The 25,423-nt window shown below is 36.7% G+C and overlaps 1 protein-coding gene across 1 annotated transcript in view; it reads right to left on the reverse strand.

The window, feature by feature from the left end:
- FRYL (FRY like transcription coactivator) overlaps window positions 1-25,423 on the reverse strand; it is a 247,891-nt gene that overhangs the window by 11,766 nt on the left and 210,702 nt on the right. Inside the window, 10 exon segments of the mRNA XM_058547022.1 lie at window positions 1,381-1,530; window positions 3,059-3,266; window positions 6,458-6,708; window positions 12,286-12,453; window positions 14,663-14,866; window positions 18,485-18,661; window positions 18,982-19,056; window positions 19,183-19,344; window positions 21,989-22,186; window positions 24,700-24,840. Coding sequence (XP_058403005.1) covers window positions 1,381-1,530; window positions 3,059-3,266; window positions 6,458-6,708; window positions 12,286-12,453; window positions 14,663-14,866; window positions 18,485-18,661; window positions 18,982-19,056; window positions 19,183-19,344; window positions 21,989-22,186; window positions 24,700-24,840 — 1,734 coding nt within the window.

Consider the following 25,423-nt stretch of genomic DNA (forward strand, 5'->3'; position numbering starts at 1 on the left):
TTTTAAAAAGACCATTTACTTTGGCAATGATTTTTTGTATTTGACACCAAAAAAAAAAAAAGGCAAACTAATGCTTCTGCACAGCAAAGGAAACCATCAGCAAAAATGAAAAGGTAACCTACTGAATGGGAGAAAATGTTTGCAAATCATATATCTGGTAAGGGATTAATATCCAAAATATATACAGAACTCATACAACTCAACAGCAAAAAAACCCAAACAATCTGATTAAAAAATGGGCAGAGGATCTGAATCGACATTTTTCCAAAGAAGACATACAGATGACCAACAGGTGCATGAAAAGATGCTCATCATCCCTAAACATGAGGAAAATGCAAATGAAAACAAGGAGACATCACCTCACACATGTTAGAATGCCTATCATCAAAAAGACAAGAAATAAGTGTGGGCGAGGATGTGGACAAAAGAGAACTCTTGTGAACTGTTGGTGGGAATGTAAATTGGTGCAGCCATTATGGAAAACAGCATGGAGTTTCCTCAAATTAAAAATAGAGCTACCATATGATCCAGCAATTGTACTTCTGAGTATTTATCCAAAGAAAACAAAAACACTAACTTGAAAAGATATATGCCCCCCCATATTTACTGCATCATTATTTACAAAAGTCAAGATACAGAAGCAACCTAAGTGTCCATTGATGTATGGAATGATAAAGAAAATGTGGTATATATCTACGATGGAATATTATTCAGCCATTTTAAAAAAAAAGGAAATCTTGCCATTTTCGACAACATGTATGGACCTAGAGGGTATTATGCAGAGTGAAATAAGTCAGACAGAGGAAGACAAATACTGTATGATCTCACTTATATGTGGAATCTAAAAAAAAAAAAAAACAACAAAAGCTCATAGCATGGTGACTATAGTTAATAATACTGTATTGCATATTTGAAAATTGCTAAGAAAATAAATCTTAAAAGTTATCACAAGAAAAAAATTCTGTATGTATGGTGATGGATGTTAACTAGACTTACTGTGGTGATCATTTCGCAATATATACGCATATTGAATCATTATGTTGTACACCTGAAACTAATGTAATGTGGTATTGTCAATTATACTTCAATAAAAAAATATATAGGGGCCGGCACCGTGGCTTAGCAGTTAAGTGCGCGTGCTCCGCTGCTCGTGGCCTGGGTTCTGATCCCGGGTGCGCACCGACGCACTGCTTGTCAGGCCACGCTGTGGCGGCGTCCCACATAAAGTGGAGGAAGATTGGCATGGATGTTAGCTCAGGGCTGATCTTCCTCACACACACACACAAAATATATGTATATACATAAAAAATAAAATGACCATTTACTAAATGATGCCATTCAAATTTAGTCTTTACAAAAAGTCCTCTTGTAAAAACTTACTGTTTCAGCATCCATAAAGACTGTTGGGCATTCTGAACACATCATCATCACTTCCAATGAACTTTTAAATTTGGTACCAATGCGTTGCAGACTCTCACCAAGAAAGCTGACTGCCTCATTAGTTATGTCTCCAAATTTTCTTTGAATTGTCTATGGAGAAAAGCATAAGAAAAAGTTTAGTATTTCATAAGAAGGCCTTTTTTCATCTTTAAGTAAAGAATCAATTTATAATTAAGGCAAATTTTATTTTAGAATTATTATTGTAGTGATACATAATGTAACAGTGATATATAATTATAGTGATAATAACTGATCTGTAAATCCATGTTTTTAGGCACTTGTTTAGGAAACGGTTTAATTTCTAAAAACGATCAAAGATTTATAAAATAGTATTACTGAAAAAAGAAACCAATGTTAAATGCCATCCATCTCCCCATTCCTGAGATTTTTTTCATTAGGAGAGACAGAAGCAATACATGCTACACATCCTTAGAAATAAAGCCCTCACATGTCTGAGGAACTAGCTCTTCTACAGTTAAGTTCTACCTGAGAGAAACTTTCAGTAAATGTAGTTTACTATCCTTGGCTCAGGGCTGCCATCTGACCTTAATGTCATAAAAATACATGAAGTGTAATATCTTCTTAGAACTCAAGAATATTCATTCACATAAAACAATCAGATAGTGCCTGACCCACTCAGTGAATTAGACTGTATTATCAGTAGTATAATAATTATACAAATAGTTAATGTGTACATACATGTATATGTGTAGCACTGTTAGGTGTTAGTTAAAAAAAAAAGCATAAGCCACAATCCCAGCCATCAAGAAACTTACAATATCACTGGAAAGAAAAAACTATACATAGAAAACCAAGTAGCAATGTAGACCCCACAGAATTAAATAAATAAATGCTCCACTTATTGAGCACCAAAGAACCTCAGGGAGGCAGACTGGAGGTTGGAGCGGCTGGGAAAGCTTCAGAGAGAATATGTACTTGGCTGGGTCTTCCAAGATGGGCGCAATTTGCTTAGGTAGGGACGGGAGGCAGTAGGTAGTTCAGAGGATAATGACTGAAATGGTGGCATTTCTCTGTGCGTTAGTTTCCCTGGCTATAGAATGCTAAAAATATCTCTACATTCCATAGGTCTGTTGTAAGAATTAACTACTCAATGTAAAGCATTTAGCATAGTGCCTAGCATGTATTGAGTACTCAATAAATGTTAGCTCATATTATTATTATTTTTAGAGTTAGAAGCAACCTGAGCTAAAATTTTTAAGGTCTCCACACAGTAATGAAAGTGCCAATGAATTTAACACTTTAAACTGTTTTACGATATTGACTGTAAGCTCCTTGAAGGCAGGGACCATGCTTTATATTTCTTTGGTATCCCTGATGGTGCCTAGCATAGTGCAGAAAATTTATCAGATGTTGTTTTGAAATTTTATTCTAATTACCTTAGGGGTGATATCTGTACTAGTCATTGTATGAGGTACTAGCAGTACCACAATGTCAAAATGTAAATTTAAATAATATCATTATCTTAGGAAAAAAAAATTTTTTTTAAAGAAAATCAGTGGGAATATTAAAATTTGAGATACCGATTTTAGACCAAAAAAACTCCATAACTTTATCAGGTGACTACTATATGAATTTAGAAACCTTAAACCTCACTGACCTGAAACAGTCTAGAAAACACATGGAAAGTAAACACTGCACAGGATCCATCGGTGTCAGATAGCATCTGATTGACGTGGCAGCGCCAGGCTTCTTCATCATCATCATATGCTACTGGCTGAAAAGCGGCTATTATGGCAGAAAGAAATGGTGACGGTAGAGGTGATGTCTGTACTTCTGGAAAACCATCTTGCTCTTCTTCATCTTGACTGTTAACAAAAATATCACAGTAATCATAATACTATCTTAAAAGAATAGACTCAATTACTTAAAATAGTTTAAGTCATCCATGGATTATTTTTATTCATATGTACACATTGATTTAGAAAATGTACAACAACCTAAACTTTGTAAGGTTTCTATTTAGCATCTTTGGTATTAGAAATCTAATTTCATGAGACTACCTCGAAACAACCCAAGTCCTATAATATGCCAGCACTATGGAATAATTTCAGTAACTTCTGTGAATAATTAAGATTAGAATGCTTTCATTTTAAATGGCCAGTTTTGGAGGTTTTTATCTGAACAGGCCCAAACTGATGATTATCATATGGTTGTGTACTTTTGTGTCAAGGGCTGTGTTAGGTGCTCTCTATGGATTGTTTAGTTCAATCTTCACAGCAACTCTATGAGGGTTAGGTACTATTATTATCTCTATTTTCCTGATGAGGAAAAAAAGTTCAGTGAAGTTAAATAATGTGCCAAGGTTATTGGGTAGGAAACGACAGAAGCAGAATTTGAACCCAGGACTATGGGTCCAGACCCAATGTTAAAAGCCATGACCCAGACTGCCAGCTCAGCTAGTTAATGAGTGCATACTGTGTGCCTCGCAGCATGGCAGGAACAGACTTGACTCAAAAGAACATAAGACCTAGCCGTTTTCTTTGAGGAATTTATAATCCCAACAGTCAGATAATACAAACAAAAATGGAACAATGAAAAAAGATGAAGATGTATTTGGGTTGGACATTCTATGAATAAGTGTGTAACTCTGAGTCTTAAAGATGAGGGTGTGTTTGAGTCACACACTCCATAAAGGTGTTACTCAAGGTCTTAAAATTGCATGTTTCACGTTACAAGGTAGCTCAGTAAGGCTTTACAGAAATTACGGAGCCATTCATATGGAAGAGAGGGATCTGAGTAAAGACTGGGGGAAAAGATCAAAATAACACAGGCATTTGAAGTGAAAACTTAAATTATACCTCAAAAAGCTTAATTTTTAAAATGTCACTGGAGTGTTTGATTTGAACAAAGTGTATCCTGTGAGCTTGGGTAGATATACCTCTGTGTTTAGTAGCAATGCTCTACCTATTTCAGCTTCAGTACTTGGCCAAAGTCAACTATTTGGCTTCACCCTTTTAGAAAGCTAAATAGCTGAAAATCTACCCGCCCCCTCTATCATTTCTGACATCCCTGAACTTGAGTATGATCAATGAGTGAGTGAGTGATTGCAGAGGCTACTGTCACATCCAAATCAATAATATGAACAAGGTGTGTCACCAAGATATGTTGTTAATATCTGAATGTACACTTTCAGATATGGGTAAGCATTCTAGACATACTGAGAGTGAGAAACTTCCGTATGTGTTGTATATGGTAAAACTTGGGCCGGCCCCGTGGCTTAGCGGTTAAGTGCGCGCGCTCTGCTGCTGGCAGCCCGGGGTTCGGATCCTGGGTGCGCACCGACGCACCGCTTCTCCGGCCATGCTGAGGCCGCGTCCCACATAAGCAACTAGAAGGATGTGCAACTATGACATACAGCTATCTGCTGGGGCTTTGGGGGAAAAAGGAGGAGGATTAGCAATAGATGTTAGCTCAGAGCCGGTCTTCCTCAGCAAAAAGAGGAGGATTAGCATGGATGTTAGCTCAGGGCTGATCTTCCTCACACACACACACACAAAAAAACTCTATTACCACCTGAAGTATAAATGAATAATTTTTACTGTAAAACTCTGAAATATTTGATCACTAAATATTAGTTTTTGTATGAAAATAATTATCAGGGACCTTCAAATTGTTCAATAGGGAAATAGATACACTGAGAGAGAGTTCATTAAGTTAGATACTTTTATAAAGAACATTATTTTGAGTCACAAATATTTACAAAATTTAAATAATAATATAAGCAAAATAGTAGATATTAGATTATATCATAATTCTAATCATTATAGAATTGTTTGGTATACAACTTTCATAGCAGCCACCAAAATTTCCTTTAAGAACTGTACGTCATAATTGGTTATTCAGTTTAGTTAGCTCATGAGTAAAGAACAAGTCCTCTTTGAGAATTCTTCATACTTTGTGATAACAAATTTTGAATGTATAGAGCATAAACATTTAAAACAGTAGTGAGAAATTATCTGACAGCCCATTAAATAAGTCAAACTTTAAAAATCTGACCACTTGCAGCCTCTATGGAAAACGGTATGGAGATTCCTCAAAGAATTAAAAATAGAGATGCCCTATGATCCAGCCATCCCACTACTGGGAATCTATCCAACGCACCTGAAATCAACAATCCAAAGAGGCTTATGCACCCCTATGTTCATTGCAGCATTATTCACCATAGCCAAGAAGTGGAAGCAACCTAAGTGTCCCTCGACTGACGATTGGATTAAGAAAATGTGGTATATATATACAATGGAATACTACTCAGCCATAAAAAAAGACAAAATCGTCCCATTTGCAACAACATGGATGGGCCTGGAGCGTATAATGTTAAGTGAAATAAGCCAGAAAGAGAAAGACAAACACTGTATGATCTCACTCATATGTGGAATATAAACAAACACATGGACAGAGAAAACTGGACTGTGGTTACCCGGGAAGTGGGGGTGGGGGGTGGGGGGTGGGCACAAGGGGTGAAGGGAGTCATATATGGGGTGAAGGACAAACAAAAATGTACAACCCAAAATTTCACAATGTTAGAAACCATTAAAATATCAATAAAAATGTAAAAAAAAAAAAAAAAAAAAAAATCTGACCACTGATAATGAAACTGTAAAATAATTTTGGGATATAGTTCAGATTTATTCTGGCATCACAGAAGTTCATCCCATGATTTTCATACTTGGATCTGGCCATGGCCCAATATCAATTTTAACACCTGGCCATTTTGCATTTTGCCAAGATAGGTGTTTGGTGTGCTTCTAAATGTAGAACACCATTCACTATTGCTTTGAGAATGGGCTACATGTTTTTCTATAAGTGAATGCCATTAACAGAAAATGAGCCCATCACAGTAAGTCATTGTATCTTTAAAAGTGAAGATAGTATGATTTTGGACTAAAACATACACAGAAATGAAAGTAAGTAAACTGGAATAGAGGGTCATATTTGCGAGGGGATAGGATAGAAAACATCACCTCATTATAGTGTTTGTGATGCTGTATTCTCTCACCTAGACAGTCCAGAGAAATCAGCTTCCTCTTCTTCACATCTTTCATCGAGTTCTTTCAAAGCCAACGTAACATCTTCTTCACAGATTGACTCAGGGTAGCTTTCAGGAGCTAGAGGCTCTGGCATTTCAGTTTCCTCTAAATCAAGAATTCCTTGACACACAAGAGAATCTTGCTGTTCTTGAATTAAATATGACCCTTCATCTTCAAAGGCTGTAATACCCTCTTCCTCCTTTAATACTGAACTTGTATCCTGTAAAACAATCATATTTCTTGTGGACTTTAAAAACACTTAAAAAAAGAATTTTATCAACACAGAATAAATGATTATTGACATCAATCTACATCTATTTTATTAAGTAGTCTTCATTTACACAGTTTAATTTTTGGAGTTTTTAGACTCTGATTATATAAAATTGTTTTTTAAAAATAGTTCCAGGTTTAAAAAATTTTGAAATTAAACTGTATCACCTATTGCCACATAGAAACATCAAGGAGATCTTTTTTCTCTTAATAGAATTTAGGTGTTTCCTTAGAAATATATCCTTTGGTAAAATATTTTCTCTCATACATATTCTGATTCTACATTAGTAGAACTTTATATTATTACTATAAATTCTCTCTTATTTGAAATGCCATTTCTTTCATTATACCAGAATATTATATCCAGTGAGTTCTGGATGTAAGAGGAGATAATTCAGAATGGTTAACCCACTGGTCCTGTGGGGCTGTCCATGAATCAGGAACAGGTCCTGATCAATCAGGAGGCGGCTGAACTGAAACAAAGGCAGCCTTACTGCTATAAATGAGCTGAATACCTGTGATGTAAGAGTTGCTTCCAGGTAATAAGACCACAATAACTCATTTCAGGTTTGAGTACTAAAAATGCTTCATCACTGAGTTAGAATTCAAGTTCATTTATCAAAAAGAAGGACTGCATAATCCTAACCCTTAGCAAATGATAATGAAGATATGTATTATAGAGTATACTCATGGTTTTACCTTCCTATCCATTGTAACATTACTGAAATAAGATTGCTACATGCCTGGCAGGGAGTAGAAGCCCAACAGATACTGGTTAAATAAATGAACTACCACTGTTAAAAAAGAAAAATACTGGGCCGGCCCCGTGGCTTGGCGGTTAAGTGCGCGCGCTCTGCTGCTGGCGGCCCGGGTTCGGATCCCGGGCGCGTACCGACACACCGCTTCTCCGGCCATGCTGAGGCCGCGTCCCACATAAGCAACTAGAAGGATGTGCAACTATGACATACAACTATCTACTGGGGCTTTGGGGAAAAAAAGGGGGAGGATTGGCAATAGATGTTAGCTCAGAGCTGGTCTTCCTCAGCAAAAAGAGGAGGAAATAAATAAATAAATAAAGGGGGGAAATAAATAAATAAAATCTTTAAAAAAAAAAAAGAAAAATACTTCTAAGGTATATATCATGACAGTATCAATACTAGTTTTAATTTGCATAGATATTAATTTAATCAGTTTGAAAATAAGCGCTCATGGGTCTCATAGTTTTAAGAATAAAGATCAGCTTCTTTCAGTACTTAGCCTAAGTTACTACTTAGTTATACAGTAGTTTCTTATCTCTTTTTCATGGGTAAAAATCGAGTTTTCTTTCCAAAATATGAAAAGTAAGTGAAAGAGCCCCTGGCCTTAGACCAGCCTGGGCCTTGGTTTTTCCATCTGTAAAATTCATCTACAGTCATGTACCATATAAAGACATTTTGGTCAACGACAGACCACATATACCACGGCGGTCCCATAAGATTAGTACCATACAGCCTAGGCGTGTACCATCTAGGTTTGTGTAAGTACACTCTGTGATGTTCACACAACAATGAAATTGCCTAACAACACATTTCTCAGAACGTATCCCTGTTGCTAAGTGACGCATGACTGTATAACATAAAATAAAATGATGGATTTTGATCAGATTCTGGGCTGAGTGCTCTGAGATAAATTACTAACTAACTAAAATTAGTTTATAATCTAATAATGGGATTAGGCTAATATGCAAATGACAATAATATATAGTAGAGTACGGTAAGTGTAAGGTAACTATCAGAAGTGATATACAAAGAACTACTGGTACTCAAAGAAGGGAAAGATCACACATCTAGTTGAGGCAATTGAGATTACTCTCTTTGGAGGAAACAACATATGATGGGCTTTGACAAAAATAGGGTAGCAATAGTGTTATGGACTGAATGTTTTTGTCCCCTCAAAATTCACATGTTGAAACTCAAACCCCCAATGTGATGGTATTTGGAGGTGGGGCCTTTGAGAGGTGGTTAGGTCAGGAGAGTAGAGCCTCATAAATGGGATTAGTGCCCTTATGAGAAGAGGCCAGAGAGCTATCAAGCTCTTTTTCTACCATGTGAGGACACAGCGAGAAGACAGCCATGTGCTACCAGGAAGAAGGCCCTCACCAGACAATGGATTGGCTGGCACCCTGATCTTGGACTCCTGGCCTCCAGAACTGTGAGAAATAAATTTCTATTGTTGATAAGCCACCCAGTTTACAGTATTTTGTTATAGTAGCCCAAGCTAAGACAGATGGTATTTCAGGGAAAGGAATTAGAAGATCTCAAAGACACAGAAATACGGCAGGAAAACACAAATTGGATTAAGGGAAAACTGGTCTGGAGTTAGTTAAGCAAGGAAAGCAGCAAACTCTTGCATCCTCACAGAATAGCACTTTTTAAATAATAGAGTACAATCATTCCTTAATCATTCCAACAGCTTATATTCAAATACATCCTATTTAAGATTTCCACCTGAAATTTTCTTTTTTAAAGATTTGGCCATTAAAAGGGTAAGCATTAGTTATTTGGAAAGACAGTTTATGTTACAGTGCTAGAGCCATATTTACACCTAGAATTTTTATTGGTATTAATTTTTCCTTCTACGGCAATTTGGACATACCATGTTGAAATAACCCACCAAACTTTATAGTGCCTTGGAAGTAGGCCCATTAAATATTGTTGGATGAATGAATGCCCCACCTGAAATAACACAATTTACTATATATATGGAAATATGTATGAATTTCCAATTCATTTCCAATAATTATGAATTATTTCTAGGAGACAGTTTACTTACTATGATTAAAACTATTTTAATAACCAAAATTATAAGATTTCCCTATTTGTTAATTAAATACATTTAAAATACACAACTATTAACCATACTGCTTTTGTTAAGAAGGTACTTCTAGTATCAGTCTGCTGTTTTCCCTTGTTTCTAATGAGAATGTCGGTTGACCTTTTTTTTTTTTTTAAAGATTTTATTTATTTATTTTTCCCCCCAAAGCCCCAGTAGATAGTTGTGTGTCATAGCTGCAGATCCTTCTAGTTGCTGTATGTGGGACGCGGCCTCAGCATGGCCGGAGAAGCAGCGCGTCGGTGCGAGCCTTGGATCCGAACCCGGGTCGCCAGCAGTGGAGCACGCTCACTTAACCACTAAGCCACGGGGCCGGCCCATCGGTTGACCTTTTAACATGCTATGATCTAAACTAGACACAGTAGATCAGATTATTAACTAGTAGTTAATGCTCACTTTAACAAGCCTCCCAACAACTGAAAGGATTATAGTCTATTTCAGGTGCATCTCTAAATCCTGTCGGTTCTCTCCTATAAACATTTCTCATGTCCATGCACTGGGTCTAAGTTCAGGCCCCCCTTATCTCTTGCTAATATTCTTCCAGCTTATCTCCATATCTCAGCCTTCTCCAATCCACTCTCTACACTTCTTTATTATAGAGACTTTACCAAAACATAAACCAGACTGTAACCTTCCACTCATGATAGGTGCCTAGACAGCAGGTTCCATGTGGCAGGTACTAGAACTTACTTTCCTTTTTCCACAAAAAAAGGCTGAGATTTTAAAAAATAAACATAATCAGATCATAACCTTCTGCTTAAAATCCTCCAATGGTTATCTGCCATGTGGCTCATAAGACAGACCTCAAGAGCACCTTGCCCCCCTCCCCCCCTCAACTCCTTTTCCCTCCATCTCTCATGTTCACTGTGCTCCAGCCCCACAGGCCAGCTTGTTGTTCTTCAGATACACCAGGGCCTTTTTAACTGCTGCTTCCTCAGCCTGGAACATTCTTCCTCCACATCTTCAAGGGTTGGCTCCTTCTTGTCACTTAGGTTTCACCTCAAATGCTGCCCTATCCAAACTTCTCCTCACCACGTCCGCATTACTGTTAGATTTTCTTAGTATGAATAATAAGATGATCAGTTTCTGATATATTATTTACATTTTATTTGTTTTACCTGTTTATTATGTCTCTCCTACTAGAATGAAGCTCCATAAAACCAGGAGCCTTTGTTTATTTCACACAGCGCTATTTGCCCAGAGCCTAGAATAGCGCCCAGCATGTGGTAGGGACTAATTAAATGTCGGTTAAGTGACTGAATGCTCCTATGCCTTGTATTCCCATCTAGGGATCTGATACAGTGCTTGTCACAAAATAGGTATCTCTTGAAAGAATGAAAATTCATGACTTCCTATCATCTCAAGATAAGGTCTTAGTATGGCATGTAGGACCCTTCATGTCTTAGACCCTATCTATCTTTCCCATTACTCCTTCACCTCCTCCTCCCATTTTATTCTCTAGAAATACTAAATTTCTTGCTGTTACCTGAACATATGTTATTTCACATTGCCGTGGCTTTCCACATGGAGTCCCTCTGCTTGGCATGTCCCAATGGCCATGAAGGCTGTCCTTTACCACCATCACCTCCAACACGCAACTGATCAGTCTCTCCTCTGAGTTTTCACAAAGCCTTGAACATGTCTATGGTTGAGTTTCTCATACCGAAATGTAATGCTTATTTTTTAACCTTCTCTGTCTCCCTTAATAGATGATGCACTCCCTGAGAGCAGGGGTCATGCCTTATTCATCTTTCTAGCACCTGACTGAATGCCTGGCATCTAGTAAAATCTCAATATTTGTTGAATTGAATTATCTAAACTTCAGCCATACTGGTATGAGCATTTAAGAAACTGCCAAAATGCCTTCATTTCAAAATATGTCTGCTTACTTTTAAAGATGTTATACTGTCAGCTTAATAAGAACATGAGAATTTAACTTACTAAAATAAAGAGCTCTAATAACTACATTAATTTAGTTAACGCTGAAAAAATATATAGTATTTTCCTAATACTTACCAACGCATAAAAGCACATATGACAGAGCTATAGCAATTATAGTTAAAAAAAAAAAAAAGTATCTATAATAATCTTAAAAGAAACATACTAAAAAAACTAATACTTACTTATTTTTGGTCAGTCATTAGCTTGGAATCTGGCTTACTTCTCACAGGCCTTTCCAAAAAACATAATACTAGTAGTTCCAAAGTCTTTTTAAAAGGTTTCATTTAGCCAACTGCTAACACAGCTGGCCTGAGGTTTTAATCCCAATCATAGCACCAATCACATAAACCCAAATACAAAGCAGAGAGAAGAAAAAACAAAAGCAGTCCTTTGAAGAAGATACAGCGCCACAGAAGATGCTCACCATCCCCAGAGAAGCATCTGTACATTAACCTAATCACATTCTGCAACTCAAAATGCTCATTAAAAACACTCAAGATTATTTTTAACCTGTAGGTCATTTCCTTAATCCATCAACTTTTCATATCATCAGATTTGACTATTTCATTTAAAACAACCCAACAGGTTAGAAATACTGGAAACAAATCAGATAATCAGTGTATCAGATGAAAACTCTTTTGGAAGGAAAGCAAGGGACGAAACAGTGCTAAAAGGAGCCCAGATTGGCCATGCACCAGCCCCCAACTCTCCCCACCTCAGGCAGCTGGCTGTTAGCATTATCTAGAGAAGCCTCCAAACTTGGCGTCTCATCTCTGATCTGAAGCACTTCTTCTGTTGAGATGCCGCCAGTGGAATCTTGAGACTGAAGAAGTAAATCAGGATGCTCTGGCATGGTTTCATCAGCAGCAGAATCATTGTTTAACTAAAAGGAGAAACAGTAAAATAAGGAATTCCTTTGAGGCAGTGGTGGTCACTGAAACATATTCTATGTCATAAGATATTTTGGGGGCTTAGTTATAAAGAGCTTCTTTGACTTTGTAAGGTTACCTCCCCCCCACCCTTTAGTCTATACCAGAATTGGTGCTGTTAATGCAAGCGGCTACCCATCAACAGAACTGGAACATCCATTAATGTAGGTTAAATGTTGCCAAACAAAAACTATCCAAGTGGAAGAGCTCTACCTAACCATGGTAATCTTGAACTGAAATTCCTATCTGTGCGAGGTCTCGTGTTTTCAGTTGGTCTGAGGACTTGTGAGGCCATGGGCTCTTTACCTCCCTGTGAGCTCAGCGCCAAGCAGGCAGTGGGTTCTCAAGAAGCAGCGTTAATTCAGAGGCAGGCACATAAGTTGAGGCTGGCCGTTCACTTATTTAAGCAAGAAGCAATACCACAAAACTTCAATAAGACAAAAAGATTTGGGCCGATAAAGTTGTTCTAATGGCAGTCCATCATTAGTGGGTTTACATTCTTTAAAAACTAGTAGTAATTAATTAGAAAAAAGAAAATATTACAATTTTTCCTCTTTCAAGCAGGATTATAAATTTTTCACAGTCAATATTTGACATAAGAAATATCAAGTTCATGACTCAGCGTAGGCAAAGGCAAAAACTAATTTTTTTTTTCCTATGAGGAGGAAGCAACTTCAAATTCTTTTTTATCTCACTACCATTATGACTAGAGTTGGCTTTATAAGGAGACAGTCAATCCCGCCCCACGGCTCTCATGAGAACTAACCTTTGTTAAGCACTTATCATAGGCTAGGTGGCTCTCCTCCTCGTGAAATTCCCATGAGGCAGATATTATCAGGAGTCCTGTTTTACAGGAGAGGTTAGGTAACTTGACCACAGTTACACAGCAGGTTGGTGGCACGATGCCAGCCTCCGAGCCTACAGTTGGGCTCAGGGAGGGCCTGTGCCTCATTCACTCAGTCACTGTTGCCAGTTAACTCAACATTCCTATAAATGAAAACAGTTCCACGGAGGACCAAGCCTTAGGTGGCATGGACCTGGAGGCAGACGGCCTGGTTCAAACCCAATTTGTGTGTCCTGAGACAAGTCACTCAATATGCAGAACTGCAATAACCACACTTACCTTGTGTGGTTGCGGGGAGAGTTCTAGTGACTAACCCATGTAAAACACCTTGAACAGAGCCTGGTGCATCTTAAACACTCAGTGAGTCATAACTATTGCTATTGTTATCAGCAATGGCTTATCATTTAATACTTAAATGGGGAGTTCGTTGAAAGACATTGGGGCAACAGTGAGATGACAAAATAGGAGAGGTGACAGGAAGCCAACCACAAACTGACAACCTGACACTTTGTCTAAAGCCAGCTCGGCCCCTGCCCTTCAACATCACTGCCAGCACTTTACCAGCAGACTGAGTGTGGAGCAAATGGGTCCAAATTAAAGAGAGGCAGAGCTTAGTATGAAAAAGGCACTCACATAGGAGCTGTGTAACTGTAGCTGGCGCCTGGTCATCACCGGCTGATTCCTTACCACATGTACCATGGTGGCTATTCCATACCTTCCATGCCTTCTCCTTCCTCATAGTGCCATCTTCAAGTTCCAGCCCGCTATCCTGCACCTTGAGTGCCTTCCTCTCCACCTCACATTTCTGAATGAACAGACTATCCTTCCAGCCTTCATTATCTCATTTTTCACTGACTCTTTAAGTCTGTGCTGTCTAGCCCTTGGGATACAAGTCAGAACCTCCATGTAACTGACCTGATCTTGAAAGAGACCAAAGTTGTGCTCTATCTTTCTATGTTAACTAGGAAAGAAGAGCCGGTAGCAAATTAAGCAGTATTGGTATCCACGTTGATACCAAAAACATGCATCATTCAAGATGAGGGCCTCTAAAAGTGCCCAGAACAACCACCATTACTAGGAGAGAAGCAATATAAAATATGTCTTAGCTGCTAAAGGAGGCCTAGTATCAACTTAAATGTTTAGTTCTGTCGTGAATAATAGAATACTCCATTACCGCTGCAATTTTGTATTTTCATTCCAGTGTGTGCATTTGACCCAAACTGAAATGAAAATCAGAAAATTATGAAACATTAATTGCTAAGTTGGAGGTTAAGAGGAAAATGAGACCAACTGTCACTGTATAAAAAGGTAACTGATACCATCTGCGTGCGTGAGAGTATCTGGCTTGCTGTGAGAGCCGCTTCTTCTTCTGAGGACTCGTCTGTATCCTCCTGGTTTGTCAGGTTCAGGCTGGGGGTGCTGCTGGAGCACTGGTACTCCTGGAGGGATGGAGTGTCCCCTTTGTCAATACTGTCCAGTGAGCGCCTGCGGACTCCCCAGTTGAAATTGTCCATACTTTCTCCCTGGAAACGCAAGACAGGATTTCTAAGTCCTCAAATGCATGCTTATAAATATAGTTAATGCAATACACTAGGAAAACATATACCAAGATGAGAAATACTTAGTGCATTGTCATAAGCAGAGTTTCAATCAGCCCTTCAATTTCTTGAAACTTTTAAAACATCATTAAATACTTATATTTAAAGAGATCAAAATATTTGGTTGATAACCTATTTTAACTGAATAATTTTCTTGACTTTCTATCTTGTATTACTGGGGACCAACTAAATCTACTATCTAGGCCACTTCTATTCTAATACACAAACACAAATGAGACTACAAAGAAGACAAGTACGTCACAGACGACAACAAATAAACAATCCACAATACCAGGCTGCAACTTACCTGCAGCTCCTGGTTAGCAAAAAGGAAAACACACAGAATTAGAAAGAACGAAGACAAACATTTAAATATACGCTACACTTTTTGGGAAAACTCGTCGTGATTTCTCAAACCCAAAGACTGATTCAAGCTCTGGATTAAGCTTTGTGCAGGAAGCCAATATGTGATTCAAATTACTTTTTTTTATGCAAAATATATTGTGAAAAACTCGGAGACAGACACTTAAAACAACATTTCTATGATACACTTTGGCAACACAAACTCTAAGAAAATCTTCAAAGTTTACATAGATTTAATAATTGATACAAGGCAAAACTGACTTAAAATATCCACATTCAGTTGACAACATACAGGGTCACAATTATTTTAGTCTGTAGGATGGTTCTGGCTAAACCCAATGGTCATTTTTTACTATAAAATAGTTTAAAATCAAGATTACAGCTATCAAAACATAACCTTTGCCAACTTCAAAAGGTCAAGAGGAAATATGACAAATTTCAATTTCAGCCCACTAACGGATTTATGGAAGTTATATTACTGTTATTCTAAGCTGATCCTCCTTTTGTAAGGATGTAATTCTTACACTCTTACTTAAGCCCTGATATGACAAATTACAGTGAGTTGGCTAGCAAAATATGATTTATTTGTGTTCCTTTGTTCGAGAGGGATTGTTCAGAATAGAGGTTTTCAAATCTTTTTTTTTTTTTTAATAAAGCAGAGAAATACTTATTTCAAGTTCAATTTAAGATGAAAGTCAACCATGCAAAACTGATGAACAAAACCAGAGCAGCTCTGGTTGAAAAAGCCAGCCAGGAGCTCTGCCTATTTGGCCCTTGATCTTGCCCTGTTCTCAGGGTATCCTAGAAAACTTAGGGCTCTGCAGGTCAGAGTCTGAAAAGCTGCCTTCCTAGAACATATTTCAAATATTATTATGTAGCATAACACATAATAATGGCCCCAACCCTTCATATATATTTGGCGAATGAATGAATACACACTGTGGGCTTTCAAGGTTGGGGGATATTTTAGAAGTCTCATCAGCCGTTAAGTTTGTTTTGTAGCAAAGTATTTCCTGTTACCATGTTTTAAGCAAGACTATATTTAGGTTTTAGAAAATCTCTATTATTTGATTTGGCCTCATTATGAGGCATAAATTAGCACTACCCTCCCCAAATAACAGTGACTTGAATTAAAGACAGAACGACAATAAGCGTCTTTAATTCAGTCTGACTAAGGTTCTAATCAAAAGCCACATTTATTACTACTGACATTTTAGAGTACTAGATGAACCCGAAAGCATTTACAGTGTTCTTAAAAAAAAAAAAAAAAGCAAACAAAAAAATATAACCTGACCATTACAAAAATGTCAACAGCCTGCCTTTAGAAATTTTAAAATCTGAACTGAAAAAAGCAAATAACTACAGAAGAATTTAGAAGCTGCTCATGCCCTTGAGGCAGGGCAGCAGGTCTCTTCAACCCACCACACTTTTTTGCCTGATTGTGCAAGTCTATCCTATTTCCTACATGTTTTTCAAATTGTGGGAGTGAAATCAATTTTAGAGGATGGTGACCTGCCCTTTTTGGAAAAAATGGAAATGAAAGGAAGAGAATAGAAAATATCAGTATGCATGGCATAGAGTAAGGATGCATATTCTCAAAACTTTTAAAGGTGTGTCTATATATATATACATGGATGTGATATAAAATGTATTAACTATGAATTACAGTCAAAAAAAGTTTAAAAGCCACTGCCCTATAAGGTGCTGAATAATACTTGTTCTTGGGCTCCTATGAACCTGTACAATTGTGTCTTTGGGAATATACAAACAGAGAACTATTATATAGGAGCCTTATAGCTCCTAAGCTAGTGTAAGGGAATCTGTTTGGCTCTGAGGCACCAGGCTCATATTCTCATATCTGCAGAGGAGGCTGAAGCATATAGGAAGACCTCCCTAAACTATCTCCTATTGACAACTAAGGGTGTGACATGGCACAGGCCATTACATTTCATTCCCCCACTTCACCTATTAGAGCCAAAGGAAACATCCCTTCAAGAGAGTTGATGAATGCATACGAATTACACGAGTGAGATGAAATTCTTTGGAGAGAGATATGTCAATGACATGGTATGGATACTTGATACAGGCATTTTGGGCTTCTTGCATATAGATATTTGTAAAAATTTTAGAATGAACTTTTTTTTACCTATTTGACATAAACGTTTCAGGTTTAGGTGATTGTGGTTTAGGGGATTGACATCCAGCTACAGGAATAGGTTCCAAATAGCCTAAGACAACCAGGGCGATCCTATTCTCTTTGCCACAATGATTGTTTTACAAATTGGCACATGTCCCAACTTGGGCTAAGGACAAGAAGTGTGCTAAAAGCATTTAGGAGAGCAACTTCTTCACTTTTATGAGAGCCTTTCTGGAAGCAACCCTCCCTTCCCCTGAACACTGCTGCGTGTGGACATAACCATCTTGCCATTGTCTGAGGTCGAGCTGACTTGCAGAGAAGGGCAGAGCCTAGTGAACTGCAGAGAAATAACCAGAGACTTCACCGAGCCATATCTAAATAAGTACTAACTCTGGATCATCTCAGTTTTATGAACTAATAAATCCACTTTTTGAGTTGCATTTTCCATTTAGAAAGCATCTAAAGTGACACAACTATCAGTTTAATCTAAACTGAATCATTTTAGAAGAGAAAGCCCTTTGGGTATTAAATGATGTGAGGCATTTGAGAGATCTGGCTGCGTCATAAGGAAAAAAGTGGTGAGGAATGTCATAGGAAGAATATCAGCCATTTTGCAGGGGAAAGAGTTCTAGAGAGCCAAAGCCTTCTTAATGGTCAATTAGTGTTAGTGTTTATATTTATACTTTAAAATTGTGTTTGATAAATTTTAATATGATTTTTTTACTATGCTGCTGCACATTAATTTGTATAGCTCATATAAAACATTTAAGTCTAAGTAGACTCTAAATTAAAAAATACTTTTGAAGAAATCAATTTTTTACTGTATATTTTTTAAGATAAAGATGAAAAATTAGATTTTCCTCTTATTTCAGCCTTATTCTGCTATTGACTAAATGTACTAAACACCTTTAGTTCCCAATTTAGATTTTTACCTTTTTGACCTTACACTGACCTTAATAAGGAAAGAGTCTGTGGTCAAATCCTTAATTCTCATACAGTTGCAACTTTTCTATGATACTATAACAGAAAGCCCACATCTTTACCTCTGCATCTTCCAATTCAACATCTAAAAAGTCAAAATCCTTAAAAACGCCAAACTGTTGTTCACTGCTGTTATCTTCCACGGCTACTTCTTCCTCCTGAATTACGTCTTCTGTTGTAGAAATCAGGCTCGTCTGCTGGTCACCAACTTCCAAATCCTCGTTGGAAGAAAATACAACCTGACCCCCGCCGAAAAAAAAAAAAAAAGGCCATCCATCAGCTTTGTCCCTCTGCACACAGGACATTAGTGCCCTAAGAGCCACTGTAGGCCTCATCTGTCGGTCAAGTCAGAGCTTTAATGTGGTCTTCATGTTAATGTCCAACTGGTTGAATCCTTAACTAGCATAACGGCCAAGTGTCACAAAGACAAGTAATATTTTTTCATTCTTAGTTAATACCATAAGTAAGGTAAATTAGAAAAGGAGACAGAATAATTTCCATTTCTTCATGGACTAACGTGATTTTTTAAACCTTTACACATGCCTTCACAATTACTCACAGATGGATTCTTCGGAAGGCCAGATTCTGGACCACAGAGAGAAAGCACATTCATGAGCTTTTCTCTTGTTCTTCGCTAAAGAAAAAAAAAATTCAAATGTTAGGATTACTGATAAAATAAGATAAATTCTCAATTTTTCATACATAAAACAAAACTGATTCTTCTTATATGAACGTTCAATTTTGATATTCTTTTATGTACCTGTGATAACTGTGGCCTTTTCCAACTAACAGGGACCAAGGCGTTAGAATTAGAACCAGAAGAAGTTGAAGAAGTACTTCTAGTAACAGCAATAACTTTTGGTTTCCCATTTCTTCCAGCTGCGCTATGCTGATCACCATATTTATTTCCAATAATTGGTGTCTACACAGAAACAAAATGCCAGTGTTTGACTTACATATTTTAATATAAAAGGGTTAATAGTGTATCTATAATGACATTTTTTACAAACAATGAAAAAACTGCATAAGGAGAAAGAGTACTTAGCATGAGGTAGATGTATTTTTTTTTAATCAAGAGATTTCACTTTATTGGAAACGAGTCTCTGAGAAGACTATCAGAGAACTTGTTCCTATTTTAAAGATAGATCTGCTTTCTTTAAGAACCACCACCTCCACCTTTCCCCCCATGGTTATAAAATATATCCTCTTTGAAACCTCAGAAAATATAAAAATCACCTGTAATCTCACCACTCAGACTTAATGTCTGTTAACATTCTGGTGTTTTTTCAATGCATATTGTTAAGTGTACTTCAATAATGTGCTTTCGCAAATATTCAAGATAAGTAACTCCAAAGACAAAGATATCTATATAATTACTGTCTTACTACAAATCTGACGTATAATATTTCTAAAATTTATTTCAGTAAAAATTCTGTGATGATTCAAAACTCACTTACATTTATTTGGCTTTGTGAAGTGTCTTGAATATGCCAGCTCATTTGCATGTTATACTGTCCCTTTATGATCTGGTTCCTGCTTATCTCCCTAACATCAACTTCCAGCACTCCCTCCTGAACTTCACACTCCAGCAAAACTGAACTTCCTATTGTTTCCCAAACATACCGTGCTTTTATGGACCTGTGTTTTGGCACATGTTGCCCCCTCTGCATGGAATATTCACCAAGCAAACCCCTAATCATCTTTTAATGGTGACTGCAGACTTTCAAGGAGGCCTTTTCTGATCCCACTTCCACCTATGTGTCATGATACTTGGACATTTACCATGTGATGGTGATATGTTTAGGTGCCTGTCTCCCCTACTACATGTGAGTCCCCTGGACCACAAGTGATTCATCTCTGTGCCTCAAGTATATCTCTAGCAGGTACTTAGGAATTTTTGATGAAACTGAAATGAAGTATATCAAATGTTTTGAGAACTCACATCACTGCTTCAAACAAAATAACTGTTACATCATCTATTTCTGACTCAGAAGAACAGGAAAGCCCAGTTTCTCTATCATATTCCCATGCTTTGTACTCTGTTAGAAATTCTCAGATGATATTAACTAAAATATTAGCAATAAACATAATTTCTATCAAAAAAAAAAAAAAAGAACTAATAAGCTTTGGATAAATTCTAATACCAAGACTAACCTGCAAAAAAAATTTCTTTTAATCTATAAAATCCTAATCAATTAAAATGTGATTAGATCTTCAATTTTTATCTTTCTTAACTCCTCTGCAATACTTGATCAATAACTTCCCTCTTGAAAAATTCTTCCTTTGGCTTGTAAAAGACCATTTCAATGCCACCAAAGCCACCAAGAGTGGGCTCAGGTATTGGAGAAAAGAAAATATTGGGGTTCCCAGCAAGGATCAAAAGCCTTTACATGAGATTTGTATTAATAAGTGACATAGTTGGAGCCCAGGTTCCCTCTGGACTGGTGGGCCTTGCCTCTGTCTAGCCCTAAGATATTGGCTTCTCAGGTCTCAGTTTATTTTAGCCTTATTTTTCCTTCCACGATTTCAACTATCCACTTATACAAACACTAAAAAAAACCTTTGTTTTTTTACTTCTACCCAAGTTTTCCTCTAAAACTTCAGATCTCAAAATCTAATTGCCTACTAGGCACCTCTGTTGCTATGTTACGCAGTCACTTCAGAGTCAATATATCCAAGACTGAACTCACCGCCACCCTCCGCCTCCCTGCTAAGATCTGTTCTCCTTGAATTCCCATACTCTTTGAATGGTACCAACATATCCTTGATGTCTCTTCCTCACTAAGCACCTCCTCTCCTTCCCATCAAATCCCGTCAATTATTTCCACAGTCTTTTTGAAAACCATTCTTTCTCTCTTCATTTCTTCTGCAATTGCCTAAGGACAGTCCAATGTTATCCTTTACCCAAATTATTCCAATAAATTCCTGACTGATTTCTCTTCCCTCCTCCCTGGTCTATTTTCCAACCTGTTGCTTTCCTAAAATACAAATCCTAGTATGTCCTATTCCAGCTAAAAATCCTTTAAGAGTTCCTACTGCTTCAAGTTAAAACCATCTTGTTACTATGGCAGGCCAGGTCCCTATGATCTTGTCTCTCCTTATGCCTTCAGCTTCATCTCTCATTAAACTCTACCTCCATTCTCTGTACTCTGTGCTTCCATGCTATGGAAGTTTCCAGAGCACTATGCTTTCTCACTTATAAACCTTCATTCACACATGTTGCTTTTTCTTAGATTTAATCTCTCCTCCTCAAACTTCCAGATACATCTGGGGTTACTTATCTTTCAACACTCAGCTCAGATTAGATGTACACGCTATATATTCCTATAGTACTTTTAACTTACTTCCAGACAAAGCACTTACCACAATGTTTATTGACCTATTTCCCCAAGAGACTGTAAGCCTCCTGAGAGTAGGCCTTCTCCCCACCCCTACCCCATTTTCACAGAACCTATCACAGCATCTACTACTGAGTATGAGCTCAATGCTTGTTGAATGAGAGAATGAATAAATGAACAAATGAACGTTTCTAATAGAGCACCTGTATCAATTCCTGAGCATCTTACCTCAGATATATCAAAATGAAAATCTAAGGTCTTCCCAGGCAACTCCTTAGAGACATTATTAAAAATCTTAGTGAAGGATATTTCAGGAGAACCTATATCTCCTCCATAGGTCTTGGGAATATCGTTGGGTACAACAAGACTTGCAGAGCGAGATACCACCAGTTTTAATATGTTAAGGGCTTCCTTCCAATAAGGACTCTGGTTTAAAAAAATAATAGACATATAAAAGTTACGAATACATATTTCCCTAAGAACAAAAGTTTAGTGTACACTGTAGACAATGAAAATACCGTTTCTACAAAAACTCTTGTAAATTATTCATTTTTACTTTGAGGTCCTTCACAGAGGGTCTGAGTTACAAAAGGAAAGAAAACAAGTTATTATTTGTACTGTCAGATTTATGAGACACCATAGACATAACAATGCTACCAATTCAGAATACTTTGCAATTCTCCCAATAAGTGCTTCATAAATACTATTAATTTAGAAAGTCTAATACAGTCATCTGGCAGTAACTTGTGTATGTGTCAGCTTTCTAGGTGAATGAAGTTTATGGCCTTAAGATTCTAAACTTTAGCTATTTTAAGTCTTGGAGATAATTTTTAATGCATACTTTCTTTTTTAGACATAAAAATATTAAAATACTAAAAACATTTTAGATTTTTCTTGATGACCCAAGCCCCAAATAATTAAGCATAAATAACTGTGCTAAAGTGATGCTCTCAGGGATTACTGAGTTGTACAGGGTGAGTTTTTGTTTTCCCTACATATGTGATGGCTATGTTTTTTGAGTTATTTTTCTGCTTTTAGTTTTGTATATTTCTACCAACATAACTTAGGAATGATTTACATGACAGATGTATATATGGATAAGAATCAATGTCTAATAAAGAATTTATAATACTTTTACCATCTACTGAAAAGAATACATATAAAAAACTACTTTTTTAATTTATGGTACCAAAATCACATCTCAACCTTGTATGATATATATTGTTTCACAGCTGACAATTCTGAGGGAGGAAAAAATGCCACTAAAAACAGGAAGTGAAAAAATCCTTGGCAGAACTGAGTCATAGAACTGAGTTAAGAACATCTTGATATGAAGACATCTAAAGCACAAAATATTTAATAACAATAAAACTGTCCATTTTATGACATTTTAAGCATATTATTGTAAAAAACAGTTTGTATTTAACAAAGTTATGGCTTAGTAGAAATCATCATCTTTTACTGACAGAAATAATTAGAAACTCTGGGCACTGTAAAATGCTCAAACATCTTCAGGGATGTTTCCATAAATTATATTGGTAGTTGTGTTCTAAATGTAAAAGATTATCAGGAGTTCAATTCTATAAATTGTTTAATGTTGGAATAAAGCACAAGTCACTATCTGTCATGACCCATCAGCTAAATATGACCTTGGTTCATACAACATCTAAAAATAAACTTGAAATTTGAGTCAACATTTTGAAATTAGGCGATTTTACAGAAAAAACCAGATTTCTAGCTTCTCTTTAAAAATTTGAAGTTCTGGCCACACTGGACCTGTACTCCAACATGGTAACTGTTAGAGGAAGCTAAGTTGTGCTGTTCCTTTTAGATGGGGAATGTGCAATTTACTTAGTCATAAATTTATGCTCTCTTATGGTAACTTGCTTGCCCAGTGGGCATGTGGGCTTGTGGTTCTGAACAAAATAAATGTATCTGTGTTTCATAAATTAGTAACTCAATGTGGTTTGTGTTTCTGTGGGAGATCCAGCAAATATTTGATGAGTTAACTTCTTTACACCTTAAGAAGAAAAGAGAAATGTGCTTTAGAAAAAAAATGTAATTGTTATTTGGTGAAGCCTTACTCATTAAAAGATAAGATAGAGAAGATACACAGGGTCACCAAAGAATCTGAGGCTTTTGCAATCACCAATTGTCAAGGGAATCTAAAAAGTAATCTGGATTACCTAACTGAATAATGGAAAACATTTTAACCCAGTTTTATTACTTTCAGATATGGACTAAGACACAAACTCATTGCTAGCCAAGTATTTCCATTTGTATGTTTTGCTTTAGTGAATGCAAATACAACTGGAGTAGAAACACAAAATATTAATCTGTTCCGGTTCTTAAAGAGTTTGCTCTCTTTGATAAGTTGTATCCACAATACTGATCTGCTCAGCAAAGCCTTTCTTAACAGATAGTTCGTAGGTGAAATTTAGTACAGACCAGGTTGGCTTGCCATCACTTACATTAAAACCAAGTCTGATTTTCTATTTTCTAAACTTCTGGTGCTTTTATCAGGCACAGAAAGCAACTCTAAAATACAGACTCTTCAAAGAGCTCTTCTGTTTTTAAAAGTAACATTTGTTCATGATGTAGAATCTGATTAAAAATAGACAGGTACAAAGAGTCACAATCGTACCGTCCAGAGATGGTGACTGCTGCCATTTGTGGACATCCTTTCTAGCCATTACTGAAATGTATATTTGTAGATGTAATGGTTAAAATTCAAATTAGGAATCAGACCAATGCTACCATTCAGATTCTGCTTTTTGTCACTTACACTGAGAACATTTTTCTACATTGTAGATATTCCTGAAAACATGATTTATGGACTAGCCACCTCCCTACCCTTGAACATTTAAGATGTTTGATTTTTATGATTATTAATCATTTTGAGATGAATATTTCTATATGTAAGTTGTCTGGTCACTCACCTGTACATATTTGCCAATAATCTTTATGATCTCCAGATTAAACTGCTTGACTGGGGCAGCAGACAGGTCAATATGACTCAAAAGACTATAGATGATCTGTAGTAACGATTGCTGCATACTGGACAATCCTTTTTCTAACAGCTAAAAGTAATATTAAAAGGTATACTTTAATCAGGTTAAAGAAAATTCAATATTTACATTTATGATGTTGAAAACACAATAGATTTAAGCCATGAATTTATAGTTAGATGATTAGAAATCCAGAGACTAATAAAGGTAAAAGGTAATGTCTATTATTGTTATTTGTCCTTGGTACAGAAAGGAGAATTAAATATTTTTCATCTTAATCTTAGCATTTTATTTTATTTCCTTAGCTAATTTAGTTGAACACCATTTATTTCAGGTTAAGAGAAAAACCACTATACCACCATCACCAAAGAGTAACTACTCCCAACCCATTCACACCAGCCACTTATTAGCTATGTGATCTTGGACATGTTTCTAAACTTCTCTAAGCCTGATTTTTAAAAATAAAATAGCAATACCACCTACTTCATAGGGTTTGCAGGACAATGTAACTAAATATATATAGTTTTAAATACATGTAACTAGCTTTAGAACTGTGGTTAGTAATACTTTGAGAGTTATGTGAAGCTGGTCTAAGGCACTTAAATTCAAAGCCAATTAAGGAGGTTAGGCCTGGTTTTATGTTGGCTCTTGTCCT

This window comes from Diceros bicornis, chromosome 8 (assembly GCF_020826845.1).
Source record: "Diceros bicornis minor isolate mBicDic1 chromosome 8, mDicBic1.mat.cur, whole genome shotgun sequence".
In the NCBI taxonomy this organism is placed as follows: Eukaryota; Metazoa; Chordata; class Mammalia; order Perissodactyla; family Rhinocerotidae; genus Diceros; species Diceros bicornis.